This window comes from Erpetoichthys calabaricus, chromosome 1 (genome assembly GCF_900747795.2).
Source record: "Erpetoichthys calabaricus chromosome 1, fErpCal1.3, whole genome shotgun sequence".
Lineage (NCBI taxonomy): Eukaryota > Metazoa > Chordata > Cladistia > Polypteriformes > Polypteridae > Erpetoichthys > Erpetoichthys calabaricus.
The window spans coordinates 96,006,892-96,023,614 of NC_041394.2; the positions used below are offsets into that span (position 1 = coordinate 96,006,892).

General features: G+C 38.3%; 1 protein-coding gene across 1 annotated transcript in view; it reads right to left on the reverse strand.

Annotated features, from left to right (window-relative positions):
- Positions 1-10,749: 10,749 nt before the first annotated feature.
- c1h12orf56 (chromosome 1 C12orf56 homolog) overlaps positions 10,750-16,723 on the reverse strand; it is a 54,685-nt gene continuing 48,711 nt past the window's right edge. The window contains exons 12-13 of the mRNA XM_028795340.2: positions 14,232-14,410; positions 10,750-12,040 (exon numbers count right to left, since the gene is read on the reverse strand). Of these exons, the coding sequence (XP_028651173.1) occupies positions 11,926-12,040; positions 14,232-14,410 (294 nt within the window). The 3' untranslated portion in view covers positions 10,750-11,925. The remainder of the gene's footprint in view (positions 12,041-14,231; positions 14,411-16,723) is intronic.

The window sequence follows — 16,723 nt, forward strand, 5'->3', positions numbered from 1 at the left end:
TTGAATAATTTCACTCTGGAATATGAATAAGATGAGTATAACTGTTCAAAACAGCAAAATTGTTTATGTGCAGTATACACAAAGAAAAAGTTGATTTAGTAGTTTTAAATAAAAATGAAAGTGAAGAATTATGCAGCGTGACATCTAACTTCACGTGGTCTGAGAGTGATCTGCGGTAGGTCCCCGTCCAGAAGACTTTCAACATCCACCTATAAAAGAGCTTTTCCCACATCCCTAGGAGACTGGGGACATGTAGTCGTATTGCATGAAGGCCATAGGTATCTCTCAAGGTGGAAACTAAAGGACCCAAGGATGCTAATAAGCTGAAGAGGGATGCCTTCCACGTATGGATAGCACAGAAGACTTCCAAAGTCACAAAGGAGTACTGACAGACTATAAAGGCTGTAGCCTTGGCGGTAAGGGATGCAAACTCCTGGGTGTGGGCAGAGTTTGGAAAAACCATAGAATGCGACCATCGATCAGACTTTTTGAGGTTCTGGCAAATCTTCACTCGACTTAGAAGGGGAAGGCAAGGGTGGAGAAATGCTGACCCAGCCTGAGGATGTAGTCGACTGCAGAAAAAACACCGACTTTGGAAAAGGCAGAACCAGAAGCTCAGGTAAATAAAGTACATTTCCTTAAGGTCACTGAGGTAGTTAAGCAATTCCACAGTGGCAAGGCCTGGGAGGTGATGAGGTATGCCCAGAAATGCTGAAGGCTCTGGACATTGTTGGACTGTCATGGCTGACACGCCTTTTCAATTTTATGTGGTTACTGGGAGCAGTACCCCTGGAATAGTAGACCAGAGTGGTGGTCTCCATTTTTAAAACTGGGGTACTGGAGGGTCTGCCCCAATTATTGGGTGTCACACTCCTCAGCCTCCCTAGGAAAGCCTATACCAAGCTATTAGAAAGGAGACTCCACCTAGTTGTGCAACGTCAGATCCAGGAGGAGCAATGTGGTTTCCATCCAGGGCATGTAACAGTGAACCAGCTATTTACCCTCATGAGGATCCTGGAAGAGGTAAGGAAGTGCGCCTGACTGGTTTACATATGTTTTGTGGACTAAGAGAAGGCATGTGACTATGTTGTTCAAAGGATTCTGTGGGGGGTACTGGGAGAGTAAAGGGTTCCAGGGATCCAAATAAGGACAATTCGGTCCCTGAAAAATCACAGTGAGAACTGTGTCCACATAATAGGAAAAATATCAGCACAGTTCTAAGTGGGTGCGGGACTCAACTAGGGCTGTTTTGCCTCCTATCCTGTTTGTGCTTTTCATGGACAGGATATTAAGGCACAGCCAGGGAGGGGAGGAAAAAAGTAGACTGTCCACTCCAAGTGGGAGGTGAATTACTGCCTCAAGTCGAGAAGTTTAAATATCTCAGGGTCTTGTTCACGAGTGAGGGGGAAAAGGGATAGTGAGATCGACAAACAGATCAGTGCAGTTATGCTGATCTATAGTGGTGAAGAAGAAGCTGAGCCAGATGTCAAAGCTCTCAATTTACCAGTAGATCTATGTCCCGACCCTCACTTGTGGTCATGAGCTTTGGATGATCACCAACAGAATGAGTTTGTGGGTAAAACAAGCCGAAATGAGCCTTCTCGACAGGGTGCCTGGCAGTGATATTTTCATAACGAAAACAAGAACTAGAACTAAAAACAATGTTTTTCGTTTTACAAGAACGAGAACTGAAATTAAGGCAAACAGAGAAACTACGATTAAATAAAAATTAATGATATGTGAACGAACTAAAACAAGAACGAAAATTGAGTAATAATGAAAAAACAGCAATAGCATTTTCGTTCAATCCGGTTCAGTCGCCCTGAGCGTTCAGTTAAGTTGCGCTGTTCACTAGGCTGTGATCTTGTAACTTGGGCACAACTTCCGTAAAGGACCGTTGTTTGTTTGTTGAGCACATTTGGCTGGTCGGGATGAAGCAGTAATCACATGTGGTTGCAGATGGTGAGTTTTGCACAGATGTTTGTGGGTAGAAAGCAAGAAAGTAACGTGTAAATACTTTAATTACAGTGCAGATGATGATAAAAGCAAATGTAGTGTGCGAGAAGAAGAAAAGAGTCTCTGAGTTTCAGTACAGTACCAGCTGGTTCAGTACTTAGTGGAAGTCCAGCACTTCTCTGGTACCATGACTGCACTTCAGTACAGGGACGCACGATTGGGGGAGGCATGAAAAGTAAAAAAAAAAAAAACTAATAATGATAACATAAAGTAAATTTGTCCACTGGTCTGTGCTATAAATTTTTTATCTGTATGATTCCAATAATTTTTTATCTTTTTTTTACCGTCAAAATTGCTGAATTTGCGCATTTCCTGATCAAATACAAGGGAGAAACATGGACTGCACTCTCCCACACACACTGGGTTGATGCATGCAATTGGCGTGTGCCTGTTGCTGCCTCTCTGTGTCACCAATATAATGTTTGCAGACACGTTTATTATACACCCTGACTTTCCACAGTCTGGCTAATATCTTTAATGAATGTGTGTGACATATCTAGTCTTGCTAATTGGACATAAAACCACAGTGTAAAGGCACAAGGTGAAGCAGACAGTACCATGCCACACGGGAGGGGGCGGATGTGAACCCAACGGGTGCTTGTTGGCGGATGTGAACCCAACGGGTGCTTGTTGCTGCTGTTCTTCTACGCAGATGTGCCAATAAGTTAGCGATATCAGAAAGTCAAGTGCACTGCAGTGGTCCGTTTATTTTATTTTTCTTCCAACTTCAAAATGGAAGATTAAGACTTTTAAAACTAAAGGAAAACAAGGAGGACTTTTACAAGAAAGTGACAGATTTTTGTGAAGGATAGGATAGGTGCATGGACTTCATTTACAAATAAAGGTAAGACCATAAACGGTTTTCAATTTTATAAAAAAATGGGATCAGACTAAGAAAAAAAATCTAATATTTAAAGACTAAATTTTACCTTAAATAAAATATTCGTTTGCTTTTCTTGTTATCCTTTTGTTGAACAGTCTGTATTAAAATTGATTAAAGCATAAGAATTAAAATCTTTTAAAAACAACAAAATATTTCAATTAAGGTCAAAATTGAAATACATTTTTTGTACACCACTCTATACTTTCATTTGTATTGAATGAGTGTGAATTGTGGAATTATAACGGCAAATTTAGAACACATGGAGGGTGCAGAGCAAATACACTCTTTCCGCTCTATCTCACCACTATAAATGTGACGTTCTTTCTTAGCCAAATATGTGTGTAAAGAATGCTGATGAGATATTAAATATAACCAGTAGTCAATGTGCATGCTGCCAATCGAATAGTGAATAAGATATGGGTTCATATATCTGTAAATCTGATTTCTGAAGGAGTCAGTGCCTCACGAACCTCACCGCACATCACTGCCGCAATACTGGCAGCAGCAATTGTTAACTTGCAGTCTTGCTGGTGCCCCTCATAGTGCAGAGGACCTTGAATATTTTCACTGTGTGGCTATCTGTGCAATGGCTGTCGTTGCAGCATGAACAAATCTGTGACTGGTTTCTTGGGTTGAAACATTTGATCTTGCTGACTGTACTCATTAGGCCACTTAATTTGTTTGCTCATTGATAGTCAAGCTGGGTTTAATGGCATTATGAACTCTGAGTGTGTTTTGTTGACTGAAACATAACTTGCATTGAAACATGTGTAGGCCAGCATTTGTGGTCTTGCAACAGAGAAAAAAAACTAAAATTGTACTAATATTATATAAAAAGGCCAGAACTAAATAATAAAAAAAAAAAATTTAAACTTAGAACTAAATAAAACTAAAAATTGTTGACTCCACTGAAAACTAGAACGAAATAAAAATAAAAATTAATTTTTTATAAAATAAAAACTAAAATTAATATCAGAACTGGAATATCACTGGTGCCTGTGCTCTCCCTTAATGATAGGGTGAGAAGCACAGACATCTGGGAGAGGCTCAGAGTAGGGCTGCTGACCCTCTGCATCGAGAGGAGCCAACTGAGGTGGTTCTGATATAGATGCCTCCAGGACACCTCCCTGGGAGGAAACCCCAGAGCCTTCTGGAATGATTATATTTGGAAACACCTTGGGATCCTACAGCATGAATTGACAAGTGTGACTGGTGAAAGGGACGTGAGGGCCTCAATGAAAAAGTCTGTTGCCCCTGCAACCTATTCTTGGACATTTGGTGGAAAAAGAAACAATCAATCAATCAATGACTAACAAAGATGGATTAAGTTTATAAAAATAATATGAAAACTTTACTGATTCCTTATATTGACATACTGTGTAATTTTTGATAAAGTGAGATGAAAATACACACGAAAACACATTCTCTGTGAAAAATGTAATATGAATGAATGAGGTGGCATGTGTACGGTTAACAAATCACTAAACAAACTGTAAAAGAACTAGGAGCAGGAGGAGAAGGTTGCGAGCATGCACTGATTACAGCGTGTTGCTGCACCCCCCCATACAACAAACCACCTCAATTGGGATCTTAGGCCAGCTGTGCAATGGGTGACACCTCAGCACCACACAAAAGAACTAGAGAGCTGAAAAATAAATAAAACATTGTTCGATTTACAGCTGTAGAGAGAACAATAGCTATTCATTTGTTAAGCGTAGCATTTTAAATAGCTTGTCAGATATCACTGACGTAAATTGGGCCATTTCAACTGTAGTGGCCCAGAAAACTAAACAAGAGGTCAGATGAGTACACTTGTCTCAAAGTAAACATGGTAGTGTGTAATATATGTTCTTTCAGTACCTTTTTCTTTCACTCTGACCAGGAAGATATCATGGCTACTGTGTTACCAACAGTTGAAAAGCCTGAGAAGCATGTGAAGTTCATTTACTTGTGGATTCTACTTTGTGTCTCACATCAGAACAGTGTCATTTTGTTTATTGATAGTTTTTTGGTATGTGCATTGCTCAGACTAAAAGTATTTTTTTCAGTCGTTTTCCACAGTTCTTTACAGGATTTGTTCAAGGAATTACCCTCCCGACTTTAGCAAGTTACAAATTCTATTAATAAAATCTTGTCTGTGATGGGTTAGCTGAAGGTCTATACGTTGGTTGCAATTATTTAATATCATGATTATGCCAATTTGTATAATTTCCCTTTTCTTTCTAAGGTGCGATGCCTCTACTATTATGGGAGGTTGTTGTTTTCTCAAACCTATCATTCCATCTCAGTTGTAGCAGGGCAAAGAGAAACTTTACAAGACTACAAGTTGTTCCAGTATGCTCCATTATAATGCAGGTAGATGTCCTAGCATAATGCCACTCTATAATAGCTGAACATCACCAACATTGTCTTTCTTTCCTTTATTCTGATATTTTTCTCAGGTTCAAGATCCACTCCTTTGTTGGTGCTTTGTCTTGTCATATTCTTGTTTTACTTATGGACCTCTACAGTGCCCTTTCACTGCCACGTCATCTGTTTGACTATCTTTCAGTTTTACTTCAGGAGTGTGTTAAACTGTACCGTGCTGTGGTTCAAGGATCATTATACAGTTTTTATACTGGACACCTAAAAAAGGCAGTTAATGAGACGCAATAGTGTCTGGTTGGAAAGCAGGCTAACATGTTAATTCATAAGGAGATTTAGGGTATTTGTTCAACTACTATGCTCTCAATGGCAATTTGTCCAGTGTGATACCGAAGTTCTCTCCTGTGTCGTAATGCTTAAATCACTGAGTTGTTGTTGTTATAGTCATAGGCTACTACTTTACTTTTACATCTCTCTATTATAATAAAAAAATTCTGGGACGAGACGAGACGTTTTAGCCTGGGACGAGACGTGACTTTTTCAGAGAGATACTTTCATGTCCCGCTAGACAAGACTTTGTGCCAAGAGATTTAACCACGCCCCGGGGCTGGAAATAAAAGACAAAGATTAGATGACAAAGTAGAACATCGTAAAGAATTCAAAAACGTTGGCACGATACACATGCACAGCAGGTTAGAGATAATGAAAGTACTAAAATTCGAAAGACTCAAAAAAATGATAGTAAAGAATATATTAGTGCAAACAAATGGAAATTATTACTCTGTGAAATAACAGAACAGCGAAAAGAGATCGAACTTTAAGTTGGAGACTTGTAGACCGTCTAATTCGTGTTGCCATCAGGAAAAAGTAGTGTTTCTTCCCAATGAGGAAGCATATCCGTGAGAATTAAAAGACTGTTGTTTGGTGAAAGTGAAATCCACTTGCGTGAGCGGCAGAGACGCAAAATGGCTGGTGCGTAGCACAGGCCAGGGAGGTTGGTGAGCGAAGCGAGCAGGGACAAAGCCTCCTACTTATTTAAAATGAAAAGGTTATTATTTTCTGAGTTGGTATCCCGGTTTCATATCACTGGGTTAATACTTTACCATTAGTGTATGTTGGGTAAGTGTATGAACCACCGTTTGTATCACTTTTTCAATATATGGGGGCTCTGGAAAGATTAGTCAAAGCCCTGTCACTTTGTTCCCATGGGTTTGACGAGAATATTTTTCATTAATTTAGCAGAGTTTTAGATTTTGGGGCTATTGGGACTGTCTTTAGTATTTGTCACAACTAGTTAAACATGGTGCACTTCAAACTAGCTCCTTCCGCTGTGTTAAGCATTTACTATGTTTGTTCCTTCAAATTGGGGCTACAGTTTCCACAGTCGGAAGGTCCTTTCTCAGATAATCACATGGTGGAGCTTGCCCTCACTGCAATGTTCATCCTTGACGCTGTTTAGAAAAATATGAGGTGGATTATTCAAGGCAGTGAAGACCATTACCACTACAGTTTGCATACACAGCCTGTAGCTATTCCAACAAGGAAGAAGATGATTATGACACTGCAAATCAATGTACTACTGCTAAACAATCACCTTATAGTATAGAGCTGCTTATCCTGGACTTAAACCCATTCTAGAAGCAAGTTCCCCTTCAGAGAGAGATCAACAATCAGCTAACCAAAAGCTATAGAGCTCCAATTCCAAACAAACACACTTTTGAGGGGAGAGTATCTTTCTGTGCAGCTACTGATCCTAAGCATGTCTTTAGTCAGACCTTTATGAATACAGAGGATGATCTCCACCTCCCCTTCATCCACCCAAATTGAAGGTTGATATTTTTCCTTCACCTCCTTCGCCTGTTTATTACTTGCCATTACACAATGTTTTAGCAGTAATTACAACTATACTTCATTAATAGACAGATAGATAGATACCGTACTTTATTAATCCCAAGGGGAAATTCACAAGTCATAAACGTGTTAATTCTTAGAACTATAAAGTTTTTTAAGTGACAGTGACATATTCATAAATTGACATATAATATATCATGCATTATCAAATTCAGTTACTACTTGAACATTACAGTTGTTTCTTATATTATTATCATCATCATTAGTATATATAATTATTATTTGTTATTATGTGTACATTTGTAACAATTGTTCAATGTGATTATATTTTTGCATAGGGAAAGATGAAGAACAACTTTTTGAGAAACCACACATATATCTACAGTACAGATTGATATATATCCATCAATTCAGTAGATATGTATGTTTTTAATAAATAATCATTTTTGACTGTTTTTCTGAACAACCATTGGTGACTGTAAACTCAATCAAAAACTGTACCTGCAGATCCTTTTAGGGGAGGTCACAAGTATGGGCTGAATTATCCAAGACCCCACAACACTTCTGCTCCTTTATATTTTATGCTCAGAAGCCAGTTTGTGTAAACAACTTTTATATATAAATGAAGTAATCATCTGATGACTCTTTCATGGCTTGTTGCGCACTGCAGTTTTATGTTCTTTCTTCTCTTTCATGTTTTTTTCGCTGGATCGCTATACTGAAAATGCTTATGTTGGGGTTCTTTTTTTCAGGCAAATTCAACATTAGCGAATGGTAGTGGAACGTAGAAAAATAGGCAGAGTGCACAAAGGCAGTATGTGAGGAGTGGGCAGCATCAGATAGTTGCTTCATTTATGTACAGTTGAACCTCAACTTCAAATTCAATAGCAAATTAGTGGGATGGACTGTCAGATTTTTCCCCCACTTATAAGCAATAGAACAACAGCTTACATGTACTAAGCTTTCCCAGATGTGGTGGTAGAAGATTTAAAAGAAGAAGACAAAATGGTGAAGAACAGTGCATGATACACAGGATGGAGTCATTGGAAGATTCTTTTTTTTAAATACAATAAATACAACCTCAGGAGTTCAACTTCTGCTGAATTAGCATTGGAACAAAAATAGGAAAGAACAGAGTAGAAAAAAGCCATGAGCGACAAATGGACAACATATGGTTTTCCTTAATTCGAATAAATAAACATTAATTGTACAAGGCTTCCCTTATTTTTTCAGCAGTGGTAAGTGTTAGTCAGCAGCGGTCTTGACAGATAGTCTCGTTATTGTAAATACGTACTAAACACAAGATCATCCTGGGAGTATTAGGTTGAAAGCAGAATGCAACTGACCCTGTGTATCTGGCTCCTTCCATGCCAAACAGAACTGGCAAAAGTAAGCCAGCTCCTCTCGGAGTGCTGAAACCTTGTGCCTTTTTGCCTTTGTGGAAAGCCATTTCTATTTTCTTCATGTTTTTTGGATATTTGTTTAGCTTTTTACCTTTGGCTGACTGTTGTTTCTTTCTGATCCTGTTTCCTGATTTTGTTTTGTCTTTTTACTAAACACCACACCATCCAGAGTTGGTTCCTGCCAAGTTACTAAAGCCGCTGAGATACACAAAGGTCTCCCATTACTCGGAACTGGACAAGTGGGTTAGAAATTGGATAAGGTTAGGTTGGGTAGACTTTATTATCCCAGAGGAAAACTTGTTCAGACAATCCTGCAGCTGGTTGCTGCCCATGGATCCCTTGTTACTAAATTACATTTAAAATGAACTTCATTTATACTTCTTGGAAGCAAACAATATTAAGACATATATTGTGTATCCAAAGACTCCCAAGATTTAAGGAAGTAAGGTGGAACACTTATCAAAAGTCAACATCGGATGAAATTTTATTGAAAGACTGTGAAAGAAAGTGATTATGAATGAATTCTTGAAAGTAAAATAAACGTAAACAGGGAAAAAAACAACCTAGTAAGACTAAAAAGTTTCTTCTCTAGTCCAGCAATACAATAAAAATAAAAGAAGGAATTAAGCTGTTTTCAGCTGAATGCTAAACTCTGAGTAGACACGCAAGACTTCATTTGACTTATCATGACAGGGTATATTCTTATCAAATATATTATCATATAAAAATAATTTCTAATAAAGAAAAACTAAAACAAGATTTACATAATAGCTACACATTGTGATATTCAACCATAATGAGCATACATCACTTATTCTGATATAATTTTCAACATAACGTTTTTTGGCTATAAAGAGGCTGTTACCTCTACTATGCACCTCCAAGATTAGCAGTCTCAAGATCTGAAAGTAAATTGCTAGTTTCTCACTTCTTTCTCTCAGAAATCCACTTTCACAGAAGCTGGGTAAACAGGGCACAAGGAATCTGAATTTTAGTTATGCTTGCTGCCATTTTTATGCACTTCAAAAACATGTTCACATACTGTAAGCAGAAGTAAGACTACATTTAAAAATATGTTCTTCCACATTATATGGTAAAAACTGACTTAATATGTTTCTTCACTTTCGTTCATACTATTTTTTTATGAAACTGATATGTTTGCTTTTCTTGTTAGCACTAAAACAAAAAGCATCAAACTAACATACAGCTTGACAGCACCTGCTAATTCAGCTTCACTCCTGGCCCCTCTGCTTTTTGTTTGTATGTTCCCCTTATGTCTGTATAGGTTCTCTCTGGTTTCCATCCATACCCTAGCGATGCGTGTGTGCAGCTGATTGACAATTTAATATGGCCTAGCACTCCTGTTTGATGTCTTATTGAAAGTTGGCTTCTGCTTAGTAACTGTGCTGCCGAGATAGGGTTCAGATTCCTATAAACCACATGACTTGATGCAAAGCATTATCTTTTTTAAAACCACAGCACAATAAGTACTTGTGCTGAATAAACACTGTACATAAATATGTTCAGACCTGACTTGTATAAGTTCGGTAGACTGCACAAAATGAAACTTTCTAAAATATGATTTGCATCCTTTACATGAAACTGTTAATTTACTTTAAATACAGTTAGGTCCATAAGTATTTGGACAGTGATATGATTTTCATAATTTTGTGCGCCACCACAATGGATTGGAAATTACGCAATCGAGATGTGATTGAAGTGTAGACATGCAGTTTTAATTTAGGGCATTTAACAAAACATTGCATTAACTGTTTAGAAAAGACAGACTGTATTTGGACAAACTAACATAATCATGAATACAATAATCATTTTCCATATTTGGGTAAAAATACTTTACAGTCAATGACTGCCTGAAGTCTGGAAACCATGGCCATCTCCAAATGCTGGGTTTCCATCCTTCTGATGCTATTCCAGGCCTTTACTGCAACTGTCTTCAGGTGCTATTTTTTGTTGGACTTTCTGCCTTCAGTTTTGCCTTCAGCAAGTTGAATGCATGTCTAGTTGGGTTGAGGTCAGTTGATTGACTTGGCCATTGAAGAATATTCCACTTCTTTGCTTTGAAAAGCACTTGGTTTGCTGTCATAGTATGTTTTGGCTCATTGTCCATCTGTACTGTGAAGCATTGTCCTATTAGTTCTGCAGCATTTGGTTCAATCTCAACAGATTGTATAGCCTTACTCACTTCAGAATTCATCCAGCAACTTTTGTCCCACTTTGATTGGGAATCACACATGCCCATGCCATAACACTGCCTCCACCATGTTTCAGAGATGATGTAGTATGCTACCAATTATGAGCCATTCCTTCTCTTCTCCACACTTTCATTCTGGTACATACTGATCTTAAAATCAGTTGTCCAAAGAAAACTGTTCCAAAACTGGACTGGTTTTTGAAAAATATTTTCTGACAAAGTCTAATCTGTCCTCCCTATGCTTGAGGATTACCGATGGTTTGCACTTTGTAGGAAATCCTCTGTATTTACTTTTGTGAAATCTTATCTTGATTGTAAGGAACGAATTCTGAGATCATCCAGCACAGTTGTCTTCTGGTGTTGCTGAGCTCACCAGTGCATTCCTTCTCTTCAAGAATGTAACAGATGGTTGATTTGACCACTCCTGGTGTTTCTGCTGTATCTCAGATGGTTTGTTTTGTTTTCTCGGCCTAATGACGGACTGTTTTCACTTGTATGCAAAGCTCTTTGGACTTCACATTGACAGTAAACAGCAACAGCTTTCAAATGCAAATTCTACACTTGGAATCAACCCTGAAAATGGCTCATACTACATTTCTGTTAAACCCTTTGAATTAATGCTGAAAGCCTACACTTCAGTCACATAATTATTTCCTCATTTCAACTCCACTGTGGTGGCGTATAGAGCCAAAATAATGAAAATGATGTCAGTGTCCAAATACTGATGGCCTTAACTGTAATTCTGTATGCTGAAATTCACTATAAAAAGGAAAAGTGCATTATGATGGTGTGCATTTTGAATGGTGATGTACTGTAAAACATAAAAACTGACTGAGAAAAGTAAAATAAATAATAGTAAATTATAACCTTTCATTATATTTGTTTGCATAATTGTATAGGTCAGTTTCTATTATATCTGAGCTGTATTCATGGATCCAATGAAAAAAATGATTTAAAGACATTTTTGCATAATGTTTTCATAACAAATGGCTAATACTGGAATACACGGAATACAATTATTGAGTATAAACTACAAGAAAGCCATCAAATTTTAACAAAATGCTTAAATATAAAAATATATTTTCTAAAATCACATTCTAGCTTTGGTAATTAAAATCATAAATACAAAAATATATTTTTATTTTATAAATACAGCATTCACAGGTTTTTTGGGAATACAGTTCTGAATGACATTATTAGGACTCCTGCTCCACAAGGGTAAGCAATTGACAAATAAGGCGAAATGCAGGTTGCGTAATTGGATACAGCGGAGAAAACTTCTCTTCTACTGAGTCAGGCTTAATAAAATACCTGTAGAGCAACACATCAAACATAGAAGCAGTCAACAGGACATCATATAAGAACAGCACTGCTACAGAATATGCTCTCCAGTATATAGAACCTAGCACAGGGCTTAAACACTGTTTTGTACTTTGATATCTGCCATGGTTTTGCTTGTATTTATTTATGAATTATTGGCCAGACGTCATTAGAATTGCATGCCAGAAAAACAGACACAGTGAGGTATGCTAAGAGTCTGTCATAATAAATATCATTGTCAATTTCCAGACTAATACAGTATCTACACTCACTCATCGTGTGCTAAAGAAAAAATGGACAAGCTGCCATATGGCAGTTAGCAAGCAGTTTCTATATTTGTAATGTCATCTCTAGGAACTATAGATGTCTGCAAAATGTATATACTGTGTGTTTTTTATTAATGAAGGGCAATGGCTGTCTATGTTTACCTGCAGCATTAATATGTAAAACACTCTGCAAATTCCTAATACCTAATAAACTGTCTTTAAAGCATATAGATTTAATTAATAATACAGTTAGGTCCATAAATATTTGGACAGAGACAACTTTTTTCTAATTTTGGTTCTGTACATTACCACAATGAATTTTAAATGAAACAACTCAGATGCAGTTGAAGTGCAGACTTTCAGCTTTAATTCAGTGGGGTGAACAAAACAATTGCATAAAAATGTGAGGCAACTAAAGCATTTTTGTAACACAATCCCTTCATTTCAGGGGCTCAAAAGTAATTGGACAATTGACTCAAAGGCTATTTCTTGGGCAGGTGTGGGCAAGTCCATCGTTATGTCATTATCAATTAAGCAGATAAAAGGCCTGGAGTTCATTTGAGGTGTGGTGCTTGCATGTGGAAGATTTTGCTGTGAACAGACAACATGCGGTCAAAGGAGCTCTCCATGCAGTTGAAAGAAGCCATCTTTAAGCTGCGAAAACAGAAAAAACCCATCCGAGAAATTGCTACAATATTACGAGTGGCAAAATCTGCAGTTTGGTACAACCTGAGAAAGAAAGCAAGCACTGGTGAACTCAGCAACGCAAAAAGACCTGGACGTCCACAGAAGACAACAGTGGTGGATGATCACAGAATCATTTCCATGGTGAAGAGAAACCCCTTCACAACAGCCAACCAAGTGAACAACACTCTCCAGGGGGTAGGCGTATCGATATCCAAGTCTACCATAAAGAGAAGACTGCATGAAAGTAAATACAGAGGGTGCACTGCAAGGTGCAAGCCACTCATAAGCCTCAAGATATAGAAAGGCTAGATTTGACTTTGCTAAAGAACATCTAAAAAAGCCAGCAGAGTTCTGGAAAAACATTCTTTGGACAGATGAAACCAAGATCAACCTCTACCAGAATGATGGCAAGAAAAAAGTATGGAGAAGGCATGGAACAGCTCATTATCCAAAGCATACCACATCATCTGTAAAACACGGTGGAGGCAGTGTGATGGCTTGGGCGTGCATGGCTGCCAGTGGCACTGGGACACTAGTGTTTATTGATGATGTGACACAGGACAGAAGCAGCCGAATGAATTCTGAGGTGTTCAGAGACATACTGTCTGCTCAAATCCAGCTAAATGCAGTCAAATTGATTGGGCGGCGTTTCATGATACAGATGGACAATGACCCAAAACATACAGCCAAAGCAACCCAGGAGTTTATTAAAGCAAAGAAGTGGAAAATTCTTGAATGGCCAAGTCAGTCACCTGATCTTAACCCAATTGAGCATGCATTTCACTTGTTGAAGACTAAACTTTGGACAGAAAGGCCCACAAACAAACAGCAACTGAAAGCCGCTGCAGTAAAGGCCTGGCAGAGCATTAAAAAGGAGGAAACCCAGCATCTGGTGGTGTCCATGAGTTCAAGACTTCAGGCTGTCATTGCCAGCAAAGGGTTTTCAACCAAGTATTAGAAATGAACATTTTATTTCCAGTTATTTAATTTGTCCAATTACTTTTGAGCCCCTGAAATGAAGGGATTGTGTTAAAAAATGCTTTAGTTGCCTCACATTTTAATGCAATGGTTTTGTTCACCCCACTGAAATAAAGCTGAAAGTCTGCACTTCAACTGCATCTGAGTTGTTTCATTTAAAATTCATTGTGGTAATGTACAGAACCAAAATTAGAAAAAGTTGTCTCTGTCCAAATATTTATAGACCTAACTTTATGTAAAGAAAATGTTACCTAAACTCCTCTCTGTACTCTGTCCTTATGAAGGTGGCCAAGCTGCTGCCATGCTTGATGCAGGAGATGAGGATGTAGCATTGTTGGTAAAGGAGCACCATCTGGCCAGGGCTGAGAGGGGGTGTCGGTAGAGACAGCATTGAAGTCACCTGCTTAACTATACCTGTGATAAAGGAGACCTGTAACAGAAGAGAACTCATTATTAAAGACATTCGGACAAACAACTATATACTTTTTACATAGCTCACTAACATGACAATGAAAATGTCACAAAAAAATAAATAAATAAAAAATAAAAGCAACAATAGCAAGCCTCAATTACATTGAGAGAAGTTCTGAGTAGGTACCATAAGGCACCAAGCTCATCCACCAAAATATCCTATCAAATCCTCTGATTACTTAGAGGATCTTCTTCAAATGCTCCCCACATTATAGATTATACACAATTCAATCAAGTACACTTCATAATAACAAAGAAAAAATGTAAACAAGGGAATTTATATGATATCAGAATTCGGAATGATCATCATGAGCCATGAAGATATGGGAAAGAGTAGTGGAAGCTAGGTTAAGAAGTGACGTGATCAGTACTGTGAGCAGCAGTATGGTTTCTGCTGGAGAAAGCATATGACAGGGTGCCTCGAGAGGAGCTGTGGTATTGTATGAGGAAGTCGGGAGTGGCAGAGAAGTACGTAAGAGTTGTACAGGATATGTACGAGGGAAGTGTGGCAGTGGTGAGGTCTGTGGTAGGAGTGACGGGTGCGTTCAATGTGGAGGTGGGATTACATCAGTGATCGTCTCTGAGCCCTTTCTTATTTGCAATGGTGATGGACAGGTTGACAGACAAGATTAGATAGGCGTCCCCGTGGACTATGATGTTTGCTGATGACATCTGTAGCAATAGTAGGGAGCAGGTTGAGGAGACCCTGGAGAGGTGGAGATATGCTCTAGAGAGGAGAGGAATGAAGGTCAGTAGGAACAAGACAGAATACATGTGTGTAAATGAGAGGGAGGTCAGCGGAATGGTGAGGATGCAGGGAGTAGAGTTGGCGAAGGTGGATGAGTTTAAATACTTGGGATCAACAGTACAGAGTAATGGGGATTGTGGAAGAGAGGTAAAAAAGAGAGTGCAGACAGGGTGGAATGGGTGGAGAAGAGTGTCAGGAGTAATTTGTGACAGACGGATATCAGCAAGAGTGAAAGGGAAGGTCTACAGGACGGTCGTGAGACCAGCTATGTTATATGGGTTGGAGACGGTGGCACTGACCAGAAAGCAGGAGACAGAGCTGGAGGTGGCAGAGTTAAAGATGCTAAGATTTGCATTGGGTGTGACGAGGATTGATAGGATTAGAAATGAGTACATTAGAGGGTCCGCACAGGTTGGAAGAGGAGAGATGCTGAGTATATTGGGAAAAGGATGCTAAGGATAGAGCTGCCAGGCAAGAGGAAAAGAGAAGGTTTATGGATGTGGTTAGAGAGGACATGCAGGTCATGGGTGTAACAGAGCAAGATACAGAGGACAGAAAGGTATGGAAGAAGATGATCTGCTGTGGCAACCCCTTATGGGAGCAGCTGAAAGAAGAAGAAGAAGACTCTTAAAAGAAATACTCCACTGAAAAAGTATAATTTTCTCATGAGATATGTGAAATTATTTCATGAACATTTTTAATATTGTCTGAGGTTGCACACTGCACAAAATATTCCAGATGAGGTTTCACCAATGTTTTGCATAGCTCAGGGATGGCTTCCCTTGAACGGTACTCACAATAGCTTTCTATGAAACCCAACATTCCATTAGTCTTAATTGCTTCTCTACACTGTACATTTGTCATAGTTACGTAACTTGTACTTTCAATATTTAGAGAGTTCATTATGTAATTATATTTATTATTTTTAATTCTGATGTGTAAAACATGCATGTTTACAATAAACTTCATCTGCCATGTATCTGCCACCACACTTGAGCATCACCTGAACGGCTCAGATAATCCTAACATTACCACCACCAGGCATGAGGGGGTGCTGCTGCTAATCATATTTCTGGTTTCCTCTACAGCATGGAGCCGAAGCCAGGAAACTGGTTGCACATTGAAATGAGGAAATTAGGCCTGCAATTTTGGTAAATCATATTTTATTGAACACACCTGCAGTTAATTAAAAATGAAATCATTTCAACTTAACCCTGTAATGTATCATTTTTTGGTTCAAAGCCAAGACTAATTTTCTGTACTTTTTAGTCACTTGCTACATTATGCATCAAACCCTACTCCATCTCAACTAATGTGAAACCTTTATTTAAATTCCGGCTGTTTATTCCATTTGAAACACAGATTTTACTTAAAAAAGTAAGGCTAGGAAATAACATTTTCCATGTGCTCTTAAGTTTATTCATAGTATGAGAATCATGCAAAACATAAATCACATTACAATAAAAAAAGAATTATAACTTCAACATATTCATTTATGAAAACAATTTTTTTTTTTTTCTTGGA